The sequence below is a fragment of the Lynx canadensis genome, chromosome A3 (genome assembly GCF_007474595.2).
Source record: "Lynx canadensis isolate LIC74 chromosome A3, mLynCan4.pri.v2, whole genome shotgun sequence".
In the NCBI taxonomy this organism is placed as follows: domain Eukaryota; kingdom Metazoa; phylum Chordata; class Mammalia; order Carnivora; family Felidae; genus Lynx; species Lynx canadensis.
In genome coordinates, this window is record NC_044305.1 from 108,194,666 (window position 1) to 108,218,251 (window position 23,586).

The following is a 23,586-nucleotide window of genomic DNA, read 5'->3' on the forward strand; positions in this document are numbered from 1 at the left end:
CTATCGATGGACACTTGGGCTGCTTCCATAGTTTGGCTATTGTGAATAATGCTGCAGTAAACATAGGGGTGCGTGTATCCTTTTAATTAGTATTTTTGTATATTTTGGACAAATACCAAGTACTGCAATTGCTGGATCATACAGTAGTTCTATTTTTATCTTTTAGAGGAACCTCCATACTGTTTTCCACAGTGCTACACCAGTTTGCATTCCTACCAACAGTGTAGGAAGGTTGCTTTTTCTCCACATCCTCACCCCCACTTATTGTTTTTTATGCTTTTGATTTTAGCCGTTCTGACAGGTGTGAGATGGTATCTCTTATCGTAGTTTTGATTTGTGTTTCCCTGATGACGTGTGTGCGTTGAGCATCTTTTCATTGTCTATTTTTCAGTGTCTATTGGTCATCTCAATGTCATTTTTGGAGAAATGTCTATGGTCCATTTTTTCTTTTTTTTATTTTATTGTATTTATTCTTGAAAGAGTGCACAAGTGGGAAAGGGGCAAAGAGAGAGAGGGAGACACAGAATCTGAAGTAGGCTTCAGGCTATGAGCTGTCCACGCATAGCCCAACATGGGGCTTGAACCCACCCACTGCAAGTTCATGACCTGAGCTGAAGTCGGACGCTTAACCGACTGAGCCACCAGGTGCCCCACTTTTTAATTGGATTATTTGTTTTTTGGTGTTGAGTTGTAGATATTATATATATATATCTTTTTTAATTTAATTTTTTTGAGTACTAACCCTTTATCAGCTATGTCATTTGCAAATATCATCTCCCATTCAATAGGTTGCCTTCTTATTTTGTTGATTGTTTCCTTCACTGTGCAAAAGCTGTTTATTTTGATGCAGTTCCAGTAGTTTCTTTTTGCTTTTGTTTCCTTTGCCATAGGAGACATATCTAGAAAAATGTTGCTATGGCCAATGACAGAGAAATTATTGGCTGTGCTCTCTTCAAGGATTTTTATGGTTTCAGGTCTCACATTTAGGTCTTTAATCCATTTTGTTTATTTTTGTGTATGGTGCAAGAAAATGGTCCAGTTATATTCTTTTGCATGTAGTTGTCCAGTTTGCCCAATACCATTTGTTGAAGAGACTGTCTTTTTCCCATTGTATATTCATTACTCCTTTGTTGAAGAGGAGTTGACCATGTAATTGTAGATTTATGTCTGGGCTTTCTACTCTATTCTGTGCATCTCTGTGTCTATTTTTGTGCCAGTACCATACTGTTTTGATTACTACAGCCTTGTAATACAACTTGAAACTTGGAATTGTGATACCTGTAGTTTTTTTTCTTTTTTTAAAAACTTTTTAAAAATGTTTATTTTCAAGAGAGAGAGAGAGAGAGAGCACAAGTGGAGGAGGGGAAGCAAGAAAGGGAGACATAGAATCCAAAGCAGGCTCTGAGCTGTCAGTACAGAGCCCGACGTGGAGCTCGAACCCATGAACTGTGAGATCATGGCCTAAGCTGAAGTTGGATGCTCAACTGACTGAGCCACCCAGGTGCCCCTGTTTGTTTTCTTTTCAAGATTGCTTTGGCCATTGAAAGTCTTTTGTGGCTCCATACAAATTTTAGGATTGTGTGTTCTAGTTCTGTGAAAAATGCTGTTGGTATTTTGAGAGGGATTGCATTAAATCTGTATGCTTTGGGGCGCCTGGGTGGCGCAGTTGGTTAAGCGTCCGACTTCAGCCAGGTCACGATCTCGCGGTCCGTGAGTTCGAGCCCCGCGTCGGGCTCTGTGCTGACTGCTCAGAGCCTGGAGCCTGTTTCCGATTCTGTGTCTCCCTCTCTCTCTGACCCTCCCCCGTTCATGCTCTGTCTCTCTCTGTCCCAAAAATAAATAAACGTTGGAAAAAAAAAATTAAAAAAAAAAAATAAATAAATCTGTATGCTTTGAGTAAGATAGACATTTTAACAATTTCTGTTCTTCCAACCTATGGATGTGGAATGTCTTATTGTTTCTTTGTGTTTTGAATTTCTTTCATCAGTGTTTTATAGTTTTCAGGGGACAGGCCTTTCACCTCTTTGGTTAAGTTTATTCCTAGGTATTTTATTGGTTTTGTGCAATTGTAAATGGAATTGTTTTCTTAATTACACCTTATTAGTGTATAGGAATACAACAGATTTCTGTACATTGATTTTGTATCCTCTTGCTTTACTGAATTCATTTATCAGTTCTAGTAGTTTTTTTTGGTGCCATCTTTAGGGTTTTCTATATATAGTGTCATGTCATCTACAAATTGAGTTTTACTTCTTCCTTACCAATTTGGTTGCCTTTTATTTCTTTATGTTGTCAAATTGCTGCAGCTAGGACTTCTAGTACTGTGTTGAATAAAAGTGGTGAGAATGGACACACTTACCTTGTTCCTGACCTTAGGGGAAAAAAGCTCTAAGTTTTTAACCAGTGAGCATGATGTTTTCATATGAGGCCTTTATTATGTTGAGGTATTTTCCCTCTAGACCTACTTTGCAGAAATTTTTTATCATGAATGGATGTTGTACTTTGTCAAATTTTTTTTTCTGTATCTATTGAAATGATCATATGGTTTTTATCCTTTCTCTTTTTGGTGATATATTGCATTGATTATTTTGCAAATATTGAACCATCCTTGCATCCTGGGAATAAATCCCATATGATCATGGTCTACGATTTCTTTAATGTTTTATTGGATTTGGTTTGCTAATATTTTGTTGAGAATTTTTGCATCTGTATTCATGAGACATATTGGCCTGTGGGTTCCTTTTTTTGTGTGTGTGGTGTCATTATCTGGTTTTGGTATCGGGGTGATATTGGCCTCCTAGAATGCATTTGGAAGTTTTCCTTACTTTTCTATTTTTGGAATAGTTTGAGAATAGGTATTAATTCTTTAAATGTTTGGTAGAATATTTCATAATAGTCTGTCATGGTTGTTTGTATTTCTATGGTGTTGGTTATTTCTCCCTCTTTCATTAGTGATTTTATTTATTTGGGTCCTCTTTTTCTTCTTTCTTTCTTTCTTTTCCTTCTTTCTCTCTTTTTTTTTTTTTTTTTTTTTTTGAGTCTGGCTAGAGGTTTATCAATGTTTTTGATCTTTTCAAAGAACCATCTTCTGGGGCGTCTGGGTGGCTCAGTTGGTTAAGCGGCCGACTTCGGCTCAGGTCATGATCTCGCAGTCCGTGAGTTCGAGCCCCGCGTCAGGCTCTGTGCTGACAGCTCAGAGCCTGGAGCCTGTTTCAGATTCTGTGTCTCCCTCTCTCTGACCCTCCCCCATTCATGCTCTGTCTCTCTCTGTCTCAAAAATAAATAAACGTTAAAAAAAAAAAAATTAAAAAAAAAAAAAGAACCATCTTCTGGTTTCATTGATCTGTTTATTGTTTTTTTAGTTTCTATGTCATTTATTTCTTCTCTTACCCTTTTCATTACTTTCATGTTCCTTCCTTTTGCTGTCTTGGGGATTTGTTCTTCTTTTTCCAGTTCCTTTAGGTGTAAGGCTAGATTGTTTATTTGAGATTTTTCTTCTTTTTTTTTTTTTTTTTTTTTTTAAATTTTTTTTTTTTTTCTTCAACGTTTATTTATTTTTGGGACAGAGAGAGACAGAGCATGAACGGGGGAGGGGCAGAGAGAGAGGGAGACACAGAATCGGAAACAGGCTCCAGGCTCCGAGCCATCAGCCCAGAGCCTGACGCGGGGCTCGAACTCACGGGCCGCGCGAGATCGTGACCTGGCTGAAGTCGGACGCTCAACCGACTGCGCCACCCAGGCGCCCCGAGATTTTTCTTCTTGAGGTAGGCCTAGACTACTGTAAACTTCCTTCTCAGATCCACTTTTGCTGCATACTGGTGATTTTGGAGCGTTGTGTTTTCATTTTCATTTGTTCCCATTTTCATTTGATTTCTTCTATGACTTTTTGGTTGACCTATTCATTGTATAGTACCATGTTATTTTATCTCCATGTATTTGTGCTTTTTCCAGATTTTTTTTGTGGTTGATTTCTAGTTTCAGAGTGTTGTGGTCAAAAAAGATGCATGGTGTGACTGATTATTTTTGAATTTGCGGAGACTTGGTTTGTGGCCTTATACCAGCTATTTTCATTTCTTTGTCTGCTAATTCCATCATCTTTGCCATTTTCTAGGTTTGTTTCAATTGGTTAACTTCTCTTTTGCTTTTGGGTTATTTTTTCCTGCTTCTTTACACACTGGTAATTTTTTATTGGTTGTCGGGAATTGTGAATTTTACATTGTTGAGTACTGGATTTTGTTACGTTTCTATGAATAGTGTATTTTGTTCTGACAAGTAATTAAGTTATCTGGGATAAGTTTAGTCTTTCTGAGACTTGCTTTAAGCTTTGTTAGAGCAGTTCCAAAGCAGACTTTAGTTTTACTACTGAGACCGTATTTTCCTGAGGACTTTGCCTGATACCCTGTGTACTATTAAGAAATCTTTCCAGTCTGGCTGATGGGAGCATGAACTAATCCCAGTTCTGTGTGAGCTCCAGGAGTTGTTTTCCCAACTGTCTTCTGGTGGTTCTTTCTTGGCCTAGGGACATTTTTTCTCACATATGCATATCAGTATTCAGCCATAGAATTAAGGGTACTCTGCAATCTCTGGAGCTTCCTCCATCTTGGCCAGTCCCCTCCATCCTAGTACCCTACTGCACATATTCTAGCCACCTTGACGTGCATGATTCCTATTTCTTTCTCCTTAACTTGAGATTGCTAGGCTCCTTTTGAGTTTTTCCCCACTCTCCCTGCTCAGTGACCTGAACACTGCCTCCAGGCAGAAGCTGAGCAATTATAGGGCTCACCTCATTTGTTTTTCTTCTCTTTCATCACTGTAGTTTTGAGCTGCCTGTTTCCCAAATGTCTGAAAATATTTGGTTCATATATTTGGTTTTATAAATTAGTTGAAGTGGGAAGGTAATTCTGGGACCTCTTAACTCTATCATGACCAGGGACCTGTTCCTTTTGTTGCAACTGCTGGAGGTGGGTAGGAAAACTGGAACCTGGGGAGGGGACAGGCAGGCATAGTGGTCCCACTTGTCCTAGCTGGCAGTTCAATACCCTTTCAGCTTTTGCACACTTTTCCATCGCTTTTCTCAATCTACTGTTTATTTCTACTTTCTTCCCAAATGGATTCTAAACCATTATCCTCAAACAAAATGTCTGATTTCAGTATAGGTCCCAGTCTGTGTTCCCAGTCATAGTTATCCCTAGTCATTTTATTATATGTGTAATATCTAATTTGGTTAGGAACAGAAAGAAGGAAAACATACTCATTAACCACTAAACCTTTATTAGAAATAAAAGCAAGTCATGGGACATCCATTAGATATATATGGTGTGTCAGTAAGTATGCGTTGTAGGCAATTCATGAAAAAGACACAGTCCGTCCTCTCCAAGAGCTTTCAGTTCATTGAGGGAAACAACTATAGTATATATCAGTGTTGAACTATTAACCAAAAAAAGGTATAATAACTTGGAGAAGGCCTCAGTTAATTCTGATTGGGAGATCAAGTGAATTGATATGATAACAGAGTCACAAAAGGATCTTTAGGGTTTCAGTCGACAAGGTTAAGGGGAGAAGGACAGTCAAGGCAGAGGACAAGCATGAGAAGGCATGGAGGTAAGTGTGTTCTGGGAGCAGTAATACGGGAAACCCACACTCATCCTTTAGATCTCCGCTTAAATGTTACTTGATCAGGGGGCGCCTGGGTGGCTCAGTCAGTTAAGTGTCTGACTTCAGCTCAGGTCATGATCTCACAGTTTGTGAGTTCGAGCCCCACATTGGGTTCTGTGCTGATAGCTCAGAGCCTGGAGCCTGCTTTGGATTCTGTGTCTCCCTCTCTCTCTGCCCCTCCCATGCTCACACTGTCTCTCTGTCTCTCAAAAATAAACAAACATTTAAAAAAAGAAAAAAAAATATATATATATATATATTACTTGATCAGAGAGGATGCCCCTGATCTCCAAATCTAAATTTGGGGTGCCTGGATGGCTCAGTCAGTTAAGCATCCGACTTCGGCTCAGGTCATGATCTTACAGTTTGTGAGTTTGAGCCCCACATCGGGCTCTGTGCTGACAGCTCAGAGCCTGGAGCCTACTTTGGATTCTGTCTCCTGCTGTCTCTGCCCTCCCACTTGTGCTCTCTCTCTCAAAAAAAAATAAATAAATAAACGTAAAAAAAATTTTTTTTTAAATCTAAATTAGATTATTCCTGTCCATAAAACTGTTTTCTTCATACAGTTTTAATAATTGTTTCATATTTTTCTCTTTCACTAATTTGTAAACCACATGAATACAGGCAGAGCTGTCTTTTCATTGTATTCCCAGTGCCTGGTATTATATCTGAAACATAGCGGGCTCTCAAGAAATATTTCCTGAATGAGTGGATGTGTCAGGCAGTATGCTAGTCTGCCTCATGGGTGTTGAATGTGAAGTGAACCACACACATGTGTCAGTAATTTCTCTTAAGCCTTTATCAACAGAGGTAAAATGTGTTCCTATAAAGGGCGTGAAATAATGAGTAATAAATTTTTTACTCACAATTGGGCTAGTATTTCCTTTACCCTCCATGTTCTGCATCCCTTTTCAAGACTTCTACAGTTGTGTCTCTTCTTTCTTTCTTTGCTAACATTCCCCTAAGAGCAGTCTGAATTTGGGGTCCCCCTGCCCCTCTTTCTCCTCCCATGTACTCCTCTATGGCCTTCCAATTGAGTTTCATTTGGTTGAGTTCCACTTGAGTTGCCATTTGGATTCTGCTCCTGCTACTAGATTCATATTCTCTAAGAGGTCACCACTTATGTGATAATAATTGTTCATTGGTTGGCCTTTTCAAAATATTCTGTTTGAGTTTTGCTGTGTTTAAAGCTGATAGACAGTGGTTTTTGTTTTGCCTCATGTCCATCTGCTTGCTGCTTGGATGTAGGTGCTACCAAGATTTCATCCTGTCTTTCACTGCCTATGGTCTACCTTGGGCTGGGAGATTTTATCCACCTCTAGTTTGTACCATTTCCTGTGAGTGAGTGGGTGAATTCCAGATCCTTGTCTTTGGCCTTAACCTCGTTCTTGAGCTTTAAGACCTAGCTTGATTTCTAGACACTCTTTGGTAAGTTTAGAGTAAAATTTGATCATTGCATTAAGATACCTTTTCTTAAATATTCTTTTTTGGGGTGCCTGGGTGGCTCAGCGTCTGGCTCTTGGTTTTGGCTCAGGTGATGATCTAGCGGCTTTGGGGGTTTGAGCTCCATGTCGGGCTCTGCCCTGGCAGTGCAGAGCCTGCTTGGGATTCTCCCTCTCTCCCTTCTCTCTGTCTGCCCCTCCCCTGCTCGTGCTGTCTCTGTCTCTCTCGAGATAAACAAACTTAAAAAAAAAATACTTTCTTTATTCTTTCTTAACACAGATCTCATTTTTCTTTGCCAAAAATGTAAAAGAAAATGAGGGAAAAGACAAAGTAACACAAGACAAAGTAACACAACCTAAAGCAAGGAATGTAAGTTCTGTGAGGACTAGAACTTTGTTATGCTATTCCCAAATGCCTACCACACTGCCGAGTATATGGGCTCCTCAAAATATTTGTTGCACAGATGAAAGAAATGCAAGGGGAAGGGCATTACAAGAACTAAAACATTCTATCAGGCTAATGTGGTCTATAGTCTTAACTCTGATGTTTATATAGTAGTGTTTATTTTATTTCTCCTCTTCCTGCAGCTTGAATCATATTTCTATTTTCCCATATGAACTGAGATTTTGGACAAGTTTTGTAAAATACCTAACTATCCTATTCCTGGCTACGTAATAGCTGAGGGCTTAAGTCCTTATTTCAAGTTTGATTTACATTACATATTAGATATAAATAACAAAATGGAATAAATTGAACAGTTCATGATATTAGTTAAATTAAGGCGGGTTAACTTTTCTCCCTGGATTAAACATTAAAATTTGAAATAGGATGGTTCTGGGTGAAAATTTCAAACTCAGGTTTGAGAAAATATCCCTGTTCAGCATCTTTATACCCTGACTTGGGTTGAAAATATGATAAGAAGCTAATAGTGTGTAACAAGGCAAAGAAACCAGGCACCTGTACTTAATTAGTCCAAGACTTGTTTATTCTTAGTACTTTAATTTGTCAGTTTTTTCAACTTTTTGATGTGATGCATTGTATTTTCAAGCTATTTTGTAAGACATTCTCTTTAGGTGGGGAATTTAGGATACAGAGTCACTTCTGGCTCTTTCTTTCCAACACTTAGATTTTATGATTGTATGTGTTTGTGTTCTTTTCTTCAGCTTTACTATTAACTCTTAACTAGGTATCATTTTCTATATCCTTTTTAATATAACCTAGCAGAGTATTCTTTATGGAGAGAGTTTAATGAATGTTTTTAATAAAAGATTCAGGGGTGTCTGAGTGGCTCAGTTGGCTGGACCTCTGATTCTTGATTTTGGCTCAGATCATGATCTTGCAGTTCATGGGTTTGATCCCTGTGTCGGGCTCTGAGCTGATGACACAGAGCCTGCTTGAAATTCTCGGTTTCCCTGTCTCTCTGCCTCTCTCTCTCTCAAAAATAAGTGAACATTTTTAAAAAATTAAAAGAGTTCTATATTATACTTAGAAGTGGAATTGCTAGATCATAAAGTGTGCTCACGCGTGCGCGCGCACACACACACACACACACACACATATATTCGGCTTTACTAGCTGTTCTCAAACTTTATTCCAAAAAGGTCATGTTGCTTTATATTTCCACCAGTAGTGAATGAAAATTCCCATTTCTTCATCTCTTCACTAACACTTGATATTCTCAGACTCTTAAATTTTTGTCAGAATAGTAAGACCTGAAATTATAATTCATAGTTTTAATTTGTTTTGACTTGAATACTTATAAGGTTGAGGCTGAGTACCTCTGTATTATTTATGGGGCAATTGTGTTTCCTCTTCTATGAAATGCTTGTACATGTCTTTCCCCCATTTAAAAAAATGAGGTGTTTTCATTAATACTTAATAGTTCTTTATTTATTCTGGATATTTATCCTTTGTAGATTATATGTGCTTCATTTATTTTTGCCCAGTGTGTCCCTTAGCTTTGTACTTTTTGTGTTTGATGAAGCAGTACATTTTTTTTAACATTTATTTTTGAGAGGGAGAGACTGTGTGTGTGTGTGTGTGTGTGTGTGTGTGTGTGTGTGTGTGTGAGAGAGAGAGAGAGAGAGAGAGAGAGAGAGAACGAACACAGGGGAGGGACAGAGAGAAAAGAGAATCCCAAGCAGGCTCCACACTGTCAGAGCCGAGCCCAACACAGGGCTTGATCTCACAAACTGTGGGATCATGACCGAAGCCAAAGTCAAGAGTTGTGTCCTTGACTAACTGAGCCACCCAGGCACCGCAAAGTAGTAGTTCTTAATTTAAGAAATTGAATTATGATTTTTCTTTGTTTTGTACTTTTTGTGTCTTTTCAAAGAAGTTCATTCCTACCTCAAGTTATAAAGATATTCTTCTATACTTTTTGGGGCTGGTGGCAAGAGAGAGCATAAGCAGCAGAGAGGGGCAGAAGGAGATAAAATCTTAAGCAGGCTCCACACTTAGAACAGAGCCCAACTCGGGGCTCTCCCCATGACCCTGAAATCATGACCTGAGCCAAATTCAAGAGTTGGATGCTCAACCAACTAAGCCACCCAGGCGTCCCTCTTCTATGCTTTTTTTTTTAAAGGTTTCTAAATGTTTTGTTCATCACAATTATGTACTTGATCCATCTTTGATTTTTTTTTATATGGTTTTCTATCTTAGTCCATTCAGTTTCCATAACAGAATGCCATCGACTGTGTGGCTTATAAACAACAGAAATGTATTTCTCACAGTTCTGGAGGTTGGGGACTCCAAAAATCAAGGCACTGGCAGATTTGGTTACTGGTAAGGACCTGTAACCTGGTGCATAGATAGCTATTTTTTGTCTGCATCCTCACATGGTGTGAGGGGGCCAGAGAGCTCTCTGTTTTTTATTTATTATTTATTATTACTTTTTATTTCTTTCCTTTGGGGAGTACTGTTTTAATATATCTTTCTCTCCCACTCCCATTTTCTTAATTTGGATGCTTAGCCCATTCATTTTCATTCTTTCTTTACTTCTAATATAAACATTTAAGGCTTTAAGTTTCCTTGTAATACTGCTTCAGCCACAACCCACATTTAAAAAAGTAAACCTTTTACTTTAGAATAATTTTATATTTACAGAAAAGTTGCGAACATAATACAGAAAATTCCTGTATACCCCTTACCTAATTTCCCCTTATTAATGCCATATGTCACTGTAGTACATATGTCACAACTAAGAAATCAACATTATTTGTACGTTATTATTTACTGAATTTCATATCTTATTCACATTTTGCCCGTATGCCCCAGTGTCCTTTTTACAACTTTAGGATCCCACCCAGGATACCACATTACATTTAGTCATCTTGTCTCCCTAGCCTCCTCTGGTCTAAGACAGTTTCTCAGACTTTCCTTGTTCTTGATGACTTTGAGAAGTACTGGTCAGGTTTTTTGCAGTATACACCTCAATTTGTATTTGTCCATTGCTTTTCTCATGGTTAGACTGAGGTCATAGGTTTTTGGTAGGAAAACTACAGAGGTCAAGTGCTATTTTTTCCCAAAGGATATCAAAGGCATGTGTTATAAATATGACTTCTCATTTTTTTTTATTTATTTTTTTTTCAACGTTTATTTATTTTTGGGACAGAGAGAGACAGAGCATGAACGGGGGAGGGGCAGAGAGAGAGGGAGACACAGAATCGGAAACAGGCTCCAGGCTCTGAGCCATCAGCCCAGAGCCTGACGCGGGGCTCGAACTCCCGGACCGCGAGATCGTGACCTGGCTGAAGTCGGACGCTTAACCGACTGCGCCACCCAGGCGCCCCGACTTCTCATTTTTGATGTAACCTTGATCACTTGGCCAGGGTAGTGTTTGTTAACTGTATCCATTATAAAGTTTCTCCCTCTCCCCCTTCTTTTACATATTCTATGGAAATGGACTATAACTGAAGAGAACAGTATTAAGTACCCCTCCCCTAACTTGCTTCAGAAGAATATGGAAAATGTAGGGGAGGGCGTAATTTTATAGGGGTGTGTGTGTGTGTGTGTTTCACGTGTGTGTGTTTCACGTGTGTGTGTGTGTTCCATATATATATATACACACACACACACACATACATATATATATATATGGAAAGAGATAATCTCTCTTTATTTAGAACATAAATACATATTTATGTTTCATATATCTATCTGTATCAGTATGGCCGCATAGATGTTTGTTTATTTTGTACTTTGGGTTTGGGTTATAATCCAGTACTATATTACTTATTTTCTTGCTCAAATTGTTCTAGCTTTAACCATTGGGAGCTCTTTAATGTTGGCTCCTGTATTGCTTTCCCTTTCATTCTTTTCTGCTCCTCCCACTCCCCCCTATGATTTTTTTTTTTTTACATACCCTACCCTTTTGTTTTTTGAGCACTTCTTTTTTTTTTTTTATTTTTTTTTTAATGTTTATTTCTGAGACAGAGAGAGACAGAGTATGAGTGGGGGAGGGACAGAGAGAGAGGAAGAGACAGAATCCGGAGCAGGCTCCAGGCTCTGAGCTGTCAGCACAGAGCCCAACGCGGGGCTAGAACTCACAAACCATGAGATCATGACCTGAGCTGAAGTCGGACACTCAACCGACTGAGACACCCAGGCGCCCCAACACTTCTTTACTTTCTAGCACTACAGCATGCTTTAGGCTCAATTTGTTTATTCCCTTCTCTGACCTAGAATCAGGCATGTCACCAAGGAACCCTGCTTTCTCTTTTGGAGAATGGTGTTGGAAACCAGGACCAGGGCACTGGATGTGCTCATTGTTACTAAGGTACATGTACCTTTAGGTCCTCTCAGAGGACTGAACCAGGAAATACATGTATTTCATAGTATGTACATAGGTACATACTTTAGGTACATAATGGTAACGTGGGCATATTGTTTTATTTTTGTCATTCTACTTAAGAACATTTGACTTTAGTGCCTATTTTTAAGCCTCATTTTAGGTAGTGGACAGGGTAGGGAACCTAGTTGAAGGTAACCTTCTGATAGTGGTATCTTGTCTTTTTACAAAAAGGTCTTTTTACCAAGACCCTTTTTAAGACAAAAATAGTCCTCAAGGCACTATGGTTTGTTTCCAAAGTCCCATAACTGAATTGTTTAGAATGTAGAATAAAATTTCCCTTAACACCAAATATATTAAGTGTAGTTTAATTTTTTTTAGCATGGCCTACAGAAATCTTTTATTTTCTATCTCTTGCCCACCTCAATTCTTACCACCTCCCCATGCTTCCTAATATTCTAATCATACAAAACTGCTTGACATTTCCTAACCTGCAATACATACTCTCATAGCTCTTTGTGTTTACCTGTAGTATTCCTTCTAGATTGCCCTTCTCTTTGATTCACTCAGACGATTTTCATTCAGTTTTCAAAAGTCAGCTCAGGTTGTAGATCTTCTATCAATCCCCCCTTAACTGGTCCAGATATATTTAGGACATTAGGAGTTCTTTCTTCTTCTTCTTCTTCTTTTTCTTCTTCTTCTTCTTCTTCTTCTTCTTCTTCTTCTTCTTCTTCTTCTTCTTCTCCTTTGTAAGTTTATTTTTGAGAGAGGGAGAGCGAGAGCATGAGTGGGGGAGGGCAGAGAGAGAGAGAGAGAGAGAGAGAGAGAGAGAGAGAGAGAGAATCCAAACAGGCTCCACGTGTCAGGCTCGAACTCATGAACCGTGAGATCATGGCCTAAGCTAAAATCAGGAGTCATACCCTTAATGCACTGAACCACCCAGGTGCCCCTAGGAGTTCTTTCTTCTATGTTAATATTTCTCGAAGTGTGATTTCAGGACCACTTGCAAGAATCGCCTGAGACAGGGGTGCCTGGGTGGCTCAGTTGGTTGAGCGTCCAACTCCGGCTCAGGTCATGATCTCACAGCTCATGAGTTTGAGCCCCATGTCGGGCTCTGTGCTGACAGCTCAGAGCCTGGAGCCTACTTCAGATTCTGTGTCTCCCTCTCTGTCTGCTCCTAACCCACTAGCATTCTGTCTCTGTCTCTCTCAAAAATAAATATTAAAAAAAAAAAAAAGAATCTCCTGAGACACTCCTGAGGTATTGTTAAAAATGCAGACCTTGGGGCCCATCCCCAGACCATGGCAAAGGGAATAGTTGGAGTGGGGTGGATTTGCATTGTTGATAGTCTCTGTAGGTGATGTGCAATATTTTTATGTCCCATTCCGGTGTTTTTAAAGAGTCTTTTTTTTTAAATGTTTACTTTTGGGGGGGGGGGGACATGCATGCAAGTGGGGGAGGAGCAGATAGAGGGAGACCAAGGAACCCAAGCAGGCTCCACACTGACATCAGAGAGGCAGCCCAGTGCAGGGCTCGAACTCACCCATATTTAAATGAAAAAATTTAAATGTACACAAAGTAGACAGAACGAATATTCATGTGCTCATTACCTAGAGTTAAGAGGCATCTGGATTTTGTCACATTTACTTCATCTACCTTTTTATTTTTCTCCGAAGTATTTGAAAGCAAGTTGAGTTCACCAGAGGTCATTTTTCCCTTACATAACTTCAGTGCCACTATCACAATTATCAAAATTAACAGCAGTTTGTTGGTGCCATCTAATAATACCAGTCAAAATTCAAATTTGTTCATTTGTCTGAAAAGTGTCAGTTTTGCAGTTGGTTTATTGGAATCAAGGTCTTCATATTAAATGTAGTTGTTATGTCTCTTAAATTTCTTTAATATACAGATCCTCCTCTTCCAGTTGACTTATTGCAGGAACTGAATCAGTTGTCCTGCAAGATGTTCAACATTTTGGAGTTCTCTGTTTATTTCCTTGGGGTAATGTCTAACTTTTCTTATATCTGTCATAGTTGCTATAAATGGAAGTCAGCTTTAGAAGCTTGATTAGATTTATTTTTAGCTTTTTTGGCAAGAATACTTCACAGGTGGTGCTGTGGCTTCACACTGCATCAAGTCTGGCCCCAATTTTAGTGACGTTAACTAAGATTGATCAGGGGATTCAGGAGGTAACAGCCTGAGCCCTACTTAAAAAGATCATCTCTTTATGTAGTGGTTTCTTTCATCTGTTGGTAATTAGTGTCTGAATTTATGTTGTTCAAGTCGCAAATGGGTGGTTTTCTAACTCTGTGTTCCTTCTACATTTGTTACCTGGAATCCTTCTATAAGGAACAATTCATCAATGCCAGTTGTTTGGTTTATCCCAGAGTATAGTATAGTTCAGACAGGAAAAGAAGGATGTGTATTAATTCTTTCAGGATAAAGACTTGGTGCCCCACTTATTTCCAATTTGGTATTTTTTGAAACCTCATTTTGACCTCATTGGTTTTTGTAGATTCAATGTATTTCACGAATTTGCATGTCATCCTCGTGCGGGGGCCATGCTAATCTTCTTTGTTTCATTTTGATTTTTGGTATATATGCTGCTTGAAGCAAGCACAGATTCAGTGTGTTTCACTTAGTTGCAGTTGATTTGGTTTTAGAGGTAGCCCTTTGCCTTTTCATAAGATTCCTGTGTTGTTTTGTTACGTTTTGTTTTGTTTGTTATGGCCCATTCATCTGAGAGCTTCCTTGCTTTCTGGTACAATAAAACATCCCAGGCTTATATTTTCATTTACAATTTAGATTGAATTAAGAGTTAAATGTGTATGTGTTTTAAAAATTCTGTGCATATCTCCTACTATAGTTGGAAATTTCTTCATATAATATGAGATAGAATTTTTTAGTAACAATATTTACTATAATTTAAAGTTTTTGCTGTATGTTAGCTGTATCATTTTTTTCATTGCTTTCATTTTTAAAATTTAATTACATTACAATTTAAGTTATCTTCATTATTTTTGTATATGCATATTTTTGGCCATAGTAGTGGTCTAAAGCTTCTTCTACAGTGTTCACAGGTTCTCAGATATTTTGTTTATTTTTGCTCACACGACAAAATATGTGATAAGTAGTCTTAAATAATTTTTACTTATTTCAGTCAATTTATTGTGACCATTTTCATCTAACATTAGTAAAGGGGAAGAATCTTGGAAATTGGGACTAAGTTATTTGTAAATATTCTTTAAATAAGTCCTTTTTACTTCCTGTAGTTATGACAGCTAGTAAGTTAATAAGTAAATATATCTCTATGGTAAATACCCAGTAGTTAGGTTGTTTTGCTACTTGAGTATTTGAAACACTGTTTGGGTAAATAATTCTCCACAACCAAAAAAATAAAATACAATAAAAATTTCAAAACCACTTAAAAAAAAAACAGTTTCAGTTTTGTTTCACTACATGTAATACAAAAACCTTAAATTGAGGTGTTAAACTGAATTTCTTCTCTTTTCTGCAAAATATTATCCTATTCTAATATTTCCTATCCTGGTTAAGTTAGTGGTTCTGATTGTTGCCCCCATTCTACTCCAAAATAGTTATCCAAACACACCTCCTCACTTTCCCACCTCCCACGGTTTCTCCCTCTGTTCAGGCATCCACGGTTTCTTTTTCCAGACCTTGCAGCATCCTTCCAATTAGTTTTGCCTCCTTCAACCTCATCTTCCTTTAACTCATTCTTCATACTGATACCAGAAAGATTCTTAAGCAAAGGGATCTAATTATGTCAATGTCTTGCTTAAAACCTTTCAATTATTTTCTACTTCCTCGGTCACTTCCCCACTTCTTAGCGTTCCACACAAGCCTGCCCTTTCCAGGCTTAGCTGTCCTCACATTTTGTCTTGGCCTCTGTAATTTTTTATATGCTACCTTTTTTAGTAACATATGTGCTGCCCTTAACACCTTCGTTCTCTGTGCACCGTTCAAGTGTGTTTTACTTGATACTTTGATAATCCTCACACACCATTCAGCAAGGGTCACTCTTTTTTTGAGGGGGGGGGGTTGTCACTGTGCCTTAAATATAACTCCATTTTAGCCTCATCACACTGTTAATTAAGTCAGTTGCGTATATTGACTGTGTGAGCTGAACTCTTTGTGTCCTCTTTGTGTCCCCAGCAAATAAGAGCTTAGGAAAGGGGCGCCTGGGTAGCTCATCGGTTAAGCATGTGACTCTTGATTTCGACTGAGGTCATATCTCACCGTTCGAGGGATTGAGCCCTGTGCTGGGCTCTGTGCCGACAGCTGACAGCGTGGGGCCTGCTTGGGATTCTGTCTCTCTGCTTCTGCATTCTCCCTCTCTTAAAATAAATAAACTTTAAAAAAAAAAAGCTCACGAAATTAAAAAGATTGTTACATATACGGACCTAAAGGCTAATTAACAGACTCCAAGAAATGAGAAAATATTTTCAGTCAATTTTATTTCTAGAAAAGATATAAGTTCTCTGATTTATTTTTATCTCCTTTAATTTGTTTAAAGGCTTTGCTTTGATTTTTAAATCTATGAATGAGGGAAAATGAGGACCTGAAACATCAGATGTTGGCTAAATAATCATTGTTAACATTGCAAAGAAGTTTAACGATGCAAATCTTTATTATTTGCTATGATAAAGGTTTTGAGGATACAAGTTTTATTTTATATTCTCCTGTTATATTTATAAATAAAAGTAGCAGATCTGGGCTCAAGATATGACAAAATACACTCTAGAAGCCTTTCTAATTCTTCAGAGAGCCATTAGCTAGAAAAGGCTATTAAAAATTCATCAGAATTCAACATAGTGTTTTCTGGCAGTTTACCCAAGGGGCTGCTGAGTACACTTAGAGAACTCAAGTCTCAAACAACCTAGGATTTGATACAGACCTGATCCTTGTTTTTTTCAGATTCCACAAAATCTGGCAATAAGAGCCAACAAAGTTGCTTCTGAATCTGTTGGAAACCACTAGAGACCAAATGAACCATCAAGAGAGATACAGGCAGTCCTTAAAGAAGGTTTAAAATTCAGTGTGGCATCTTTAGTTGAATATGATGATTATACCCTAAAAGAATTCTTGTCATGATCATGTGACATTCTTATTCACGACTATGATTAATTAATTCTTCAGTGAAGTTCTTGCATTTGCTTTACTTAAGTTACCTAAAGTAATTTTCTAAGTATGTGAGGTTTTTGATATCAGTAAATAGAAGTATAAAATATAATATTTTTGAAAACTGTATGTAAAGGAAAACCCACATCTAATTTATAAACCCAATCCTAAGTGCTTATTATAACTACACACACACACACACACACACACACACACACACACACACCCTTAATGAATATCAGCTGTAGATAACTTCTGAAGGCTGTCATAAGATTGGCAGTGTAACCTATTCTGTATGGTCTTGAATAATTTGGATCATTTGATCTATTAAATACCTTTCAGTACCACTTAAATGGAATAGAACACTTTAGCTGTAATACTATCTCATAGAAAAGAAGTGTTTTTTATTCTGTCTGTATAGGAAATGTAATACTACTTCTGTCTGCTCATTAAAGAAATCTCTTGGGGCGCCTGGGTGGCGCAGTCGGTTAAGCGTCCGACTTCAGCCAGGTCACGATCTCACAGTCCGTGAGTTCGAGCCCCGCATCAGGCTCTGGGCTGACGGCTCAGAGCCTGGAGCCTGTTTCCGATTCTGTGTCTCCCTCTCTCTCTGCCCCTCCCCCGTTCATGCTCTGTCTCTCTCTGTCCCAAAAATAAATAAACGTTGAAAAAAAAAGTTTAAAAAAAAAAAAGAAATCTCTTAATAGCATCTTCCTTAAAAGAATAAAGAGCAAAGTCTGTATTTCAGAAATTGGTGTTCTGCTTGTCTTGAAGTATTTACCATCGTCCATGCTTTTCAGCCAGAGATTTTGAAGTATTCTTTTTGTTTTTAAGGAAGTAAGATAATTTATTAGTCTCTTGTACGAAGGAACCTTTTGATCCTAATTTGACAGGTTTAATATATGATGAAGGTTAATATTCAGAAACTTAGAAGAACAGTTGGCATTATGCATTATTTCTGTTTAGGCCTAATTCTTTGTGTGATTTATTTACCTAATAGGTTTTATTTGGATATTAATAACCATCAATAAATAAAACTGTTTGAATTTAAATTTCTAAAATTTTATGCATCATGCTAGGTGTTAAACTTGGCCAGCATTTGGATTATATGTGCCTGAATTGTAAGCAGTATCAAGTTTGTTTGTCTAAAGCATAGCATTTTACCACTGTGGTTATATACAGTTCATTTGATTCTACAAAATAAACATCTATTTTAGTTTTGTCTTTGTATGTTGAACAGTTTCTGCTTTAAGGGTTTATGCTCCTGAAATCATCTAGCCTTACCACTATCCCTTTTCAACCTTAATTCCAAGAATGAAATATTTTATCCCTCTCACCCCTGCAACACCAAGGCTTTGAGTGAGTATACTCTGAATGTCGGGGATTGAGAGTGAAATGCTAAGAGAATATGATTCTATAGATAGATGAAGAAGGCCCTGCCCAGTAGGATCATCGACATCAAGCAGACAAGGGAACATGTAATTTTAATTCATTATGACAAACTGGTAGCAAAAATGTGGTATCTAGTACAAGCATTAGCAGAATATAAGGCCCATACAAGCAGGAACTGTTTTTGGCTTAGCTCTATGTATCCAATACCAACAAAGTCTGATATTTATAATGGGGTCAGTAAGTCATTTAAATGAATGACATTAATTCTGCCTTAGAGGCAAGAAACAAGGAAGTCTTCCCAAATGAGACGAGATCTGGGTTTTGAAAGTCAAACAGGTAGATGAGAGCGTGAATGACAGGCATGGAGGACAGTGTGAGTGAAACTGCATGCCATGTTTTAGCGAACTACAAATGGTTTGAATTGCTGCTTCAGCTTAAAGTATAAATTGAAGAGCAGCTGGAGAGGGACCTATATTAATGAAGAATTATGTTCCCATGGGTTTCTTTGAAAAACAAAGAACATTTTTTAAAAATAATCTGATTAATTTACACGTTCCTGAACACTTTCTAAAATGTGTTTCTGTGTACCTATACCTCAAAAGTCTTTGATATTTTAAAAAACTAATTAAAATGATTGCTGATTAAATATGTTCTTTTTCATTTTTTTATTTTTTAAGTAAGCTCCATGCCCACTGCGGGGCCTGAACCCACGACGCTGAGATCAAGAGTCACATGCTGTACTGCCTGAGCCAGCCAGGCGCCCCAGTATTTTCATTTTAATATTTATTATCTCCAGCATTTTAGCTATATGTTGGATTTTTAGTAAATTTGTAATTTATAATTTTACTTTATTTGTAATTTTGAATGAGTAAAATGATTTTACCTTTTCAGATGATAGAGATTTCTAGTGCTGCATTTGCATTTATTACATGACAATGTTTATTGAAGTGAGACAGCATACATCAAGCCATGTGTTCTCTGGAAGACCGTTATGTGAATAGATACAGTTTGTGGGCATTCTCTCTGTGCTGATGGAGCTACTAGCACACTCCTCAGACTCCAGATTCGACAGTCAAGGGTTTAGTGGAAAGAACTATATGGCCCAGACACCAGGAGGCCCAGGTTCGGTATTTACAGCATTGCTAGTTAACTGCAGGATCATGGGCATCTCCTTTTTCTCATTTGCTAAATAGAGGCGCTGAGTTAAATGACTTCTCAAGTCCCTTTTATTTCTAAAATTCCTCGGTTTTATAAATCTATAGCTATAGTTTATATGATGCTGGAGCGTTGGACAGAAATGTAACCCCAATTATAGTTACATTTTCCAGTACTACATCTTAGTGAAAACAGGGGCTTCTATATTGTCTTTTTCTAAAATATATTTCCATTTGTTAAACTGAGTTCTATATGTGACATATAATTTTTCTTTATTTTTTCAAGTGCTTTTTAAAAAAGATTTTATTTACTTTTAAGTAATGTCTACACTCAACTTGGGCTTGAACCTACAACCCAGAGATTGCATGCTCTACCAACTGAGCCAGCCAGGCACCCTGAGATATAGTTTTTCTTATTAAACTTTCATAGTAAGTTCCTTTTTCTCACTAAGTTATATTAGAGATTTTGGTAGGATAGATGGAGATAATCTAACAAGTGATTTGAAGTGTGTGTCTAAAACTCAGGAGGCAGGGGCGCCTGGGTGGCTCCGTGGGTTAAGCATCCGACTTCGGCTGAGGTCATGATCTCACTGCTCGTTCTGTGCTGACAGCTCTGGGAGCCTGCTTCAGATTCTGTCTCCGTCTCTCTGCGCCTCCCTTGCTTGTGCTTGCTCTCGTGTGCACTCTCTCCCTCTCTCTCTCTAAAGTATAAAATAAAATATTAAAAAAAAATTAAAACTCAGGAGAGAAGTCAGAACTAGGGGTAGATTTGAAGTTGTCTGCATTGGTTGTAGTTTAAAATGTGGAGATAAAGATTACTTGGGGGAAAGAACAGAAGAAAAGAGCAGACAGAAAAGGCTAGAATCCACAGTTAAGAGGTGGAGGAAGCTAAGGAACTCCACAAGAAAATGGAAAAGGAGCAAAGAAATAAGAGAAGTAGGACAGGTTGTGTCACTGGTCAGAAAAGAGAATTAAAAAATGAAAAGACTTGGGGCACCTGGGTAGCTCGGTCGGTTAAACATCTAACCCTTGATTTCAGCTCAGGTCATGATCTCACAGTTGTGAGATCAAGCCCCATGTCGGGCTCTAAACTGACAGCACAGAGCCTGCTTGGGATACTGTCTCTTTCTCCTCTCTCTCTGCCCCTTCCCCATGCCACCCGCGCCCCATGCTCTCTCTCAAAATAAATAAACTTAAAAAAAAAATGAAAAGACTGGACTGAGAGTCCCTCAAGAAAAGCCCACTATGTGGTGTTAGGATTCACTGATAAATGAAGATAAGTTGGTTATGAAGCTAAAGGCTATCTGACAAGACAATTTAAGCCAAATGGGTGCATGCAATTCAATCAATAAAAATAAAATTTTGTAAGCAGAATCAGACCTGAACAAACTGATGGCTACCAGAGGAAAGGGGGTTCTGGGGATGGGCTAAATGGGTGAAGGGGAATGGGAGATACAGACTTCTGGTTGTGGAATGAATAATCACGGGATTATTAACAGAATAGTCCATGATATCGTGTTAGTATTGCATGATGACAGACAGTAACTACATTTGTGGTGAGCATAGCATAAGGTAGAGAGAAGTCGAGTCACTGTTGTTGACCTAAAACTGTTGTAACGTTATGTGTCACCTATACTCAAATAAATAAACAAATAAAACTTTTTATCAAATTCCATCTTAAAAACAGAAAGGTGGTTTAATGTTGTTATGTGCTGAAGGGAAGTAAGTTTACAAGGTCCATTAGCTACACACATTAGAGTGTGATGGCATGGCAAATAGTAAGCCCAGAGCTGAGAAACACAAATTCTGGGGTTCTAAGTCCAAACGTTATCCGTTATTTTAACTGCACAACCATTCAGTCATCTAACAGGGTGAAGAGATTTATAAACAGATTAATCACAATCAGACTGGTAATTGCTATACTGAATATGACCGGAAATGTTCGGGCAAGGGATTTAAGCCTTTTGCGGCTTAGTTTCTTCACCTATAAAATAATAATAAATTGCTTTAAACCTCATACTTGATGTAGCATTCCCCCCACAGTTCTGAATTGTGATTGCCTCTAAAATATTTTTCCTTAAAAAGTATTTTAGGGGCGCCTGGGTGGCGCAGTCGGTTAAGCGTCCGACTTCAGCCAGGTCACGATCTCGCGGTCCGGGAGTTCGAGCCCCGCGTCAGGCTCTGGGCTGATGGCTCGGAGCCTGGAGCCTGCTTCCGATTCTGTGTCTCCCTCTCTCTCTGCCCCTCCCCCGTTCATGCTCTGTCTCTCTCTGTCCCAAAAATAAATAAACGTTGAAAAAAAAAATTAAAAAAAAAAAAAGTATTTTAAATTCATATGTACGGATATATACATATCTATGTATTTTTAACACACATTCCAGAAATTGATAATATAGTACACTGTGTATAAAAATGTACCCCTACACTAAGGCTGTCATACCCTGTTCGATAATGAGGTGTAATAGGACAGATCATACTACATGCTCTTGGCCAGCGAGTATTGTGCACTTTTCTCCCAAGAGGGCTGTGCCCTTTGGAGAGTTGACTGTATTTTAAAACCTATATTGTTTGTTTCCTGGAACTGATTTTTCTGCCATTTGTTAAAAGGAATAGTTGTGACCCATAGTGAGTGACAAAGGATGCACGTAAAGGCTAGCATGCTGGTAATTAAAATGTAAATTTTACAGAGGCCAGTGGCCTGATGGGCCTCCAACCAAATGGTTGAGGAAAATGAAGGTAAAGATGATTAGGCATTTATGAATGAGTGACTACCAAGTTATCTTCATAAAGCAGAGACAGTCACAGATTGTCAAAAGTGCCCATTTTGTATCCTTTGGTATAGGGTGATTTTGTGTTCAACAAACATTTATCAAGTTTGTATTCTGTGCCCTGCACAGTGCTAGGTGCTAGTGTTACACTGGTGAATAAGAGAAATCCTTCTTGGATTTTATCATTTAGGAGGAAAGGTAGAGTTAAAACAAGGGCCAGAGACCCATGGGAGATCAATTTTGCCCAAGCAGTATGTTGAGTAAATGTTCTGGTTCTGGATGAAAACCATAGCCTCTCCCTCCTTCTCTGCATTCCCATGTCTCAGGGTAACTGTGGTTTAAAGAAAAAAATATATTGAAATCTGCAGTTAGGTATCTGAACCTCCAGGAGCATGTTAATAAGCATGTATGGTATTGTGGCTGGGGAGAGATTGAGAACGAACTTCTGGGTCATCACATTTAAATCTGTACTTGGAATTCAGACCATGTGCTTGAGTATAAACCTACATTTTAATTACTTTGTTTTTTGTTTATAGGTCCAGGGGCAAGTTCATCCTACTCTTGAATCTAGTGATGATGCTCTTCAGTATGTTGAAGAATTAATTTTGCAGTTATTAAATATGCTATGCCAAGCTCAGCCCCGAAGTGCTTCAGATGTAGAGGTATGATAAATTTTGCCTTGTATTTGCTTTATACACACACACACACACACACACACACACACGCACACACACACTGTGTACTTGTTGCAGTGTCAGTGAAAGTGTTCTGAAATGAACTTTTGTTGGCCTCAAAACACTGCCTTTATTTTGTTTTAAGTTTATTTATTTTGAGAGAGACAGAGACAGCGTGAGAAGGGGAGGGACAGAGAGAAAGGGCAAGAGGGAGAGAATCCCAAGCAGGCTCCTCATTGCCAGCGCAGAGCCCGATGCGGGGCTCGAACTCATGAGCCTGTGAGATCATGACCTGAGCTGAAACCAAGAGTCGGATGCTTAACCAACTGAGCCACCCAGGCACCCCTAAACACTACTCCTTGATACTAGAATTTTACACACACACACACACACACACACACACACACACACACACACAGTTCTAAGAGTGGAATATGTTCAAATGTTTCTTTTGTTTTTTTCAACGTTTTTTTTTTTTTTTATTTATTTTTGGGACAGAGAGAGACAGAGCATGAACGGGGGAGGGGCAGAGAGAGAGGGAGACACAGAATCGGAAACAGGCTCCAGGCTCC

At 38.4% G+C, this 23,586-nt stretch overlaps 1 protein-coding gene and 1 non-coding gene across 4 annotated transcripts in view; one reads left to right on the plus strand and one right to left on the minus strand.

Moving 5' to 3' along the window:
* SOS1 (SOS Ras/Rac guanine nucleotide exchange factor 1) overlaps positions 1–23,586 on the plus strand; it is a 150,961-nt gene that overhangs the window by 49,942 nt on the left and 77,433 nt on the right. For all 3 annotated transcript variants that reach the window (XR_003967886.1, XM_030311248.1, XM_030311249.1), the window contains exon 2: positions 22,877–23,002. Coding sequence is in view for 2 of the 3 variants with exons in the window: in XM_030311248.1 (XP_030167108.1) it covers positions 22,877–23,002 (126 nt within the window). In the remaining variant the exon portion in view is untranslated. The remainder of the gene's footprint in view (positions 1–22,876; positions 23,003–23,586) is intronic.
* LOC115511319 lies at positions 14,399–14,503 on the minus strand. Its single transcript, XR_003967990.1, has one exon. It is a non-coding gene; the product is annotated as a U6 spliceosomal RNA (small nuclear RNA).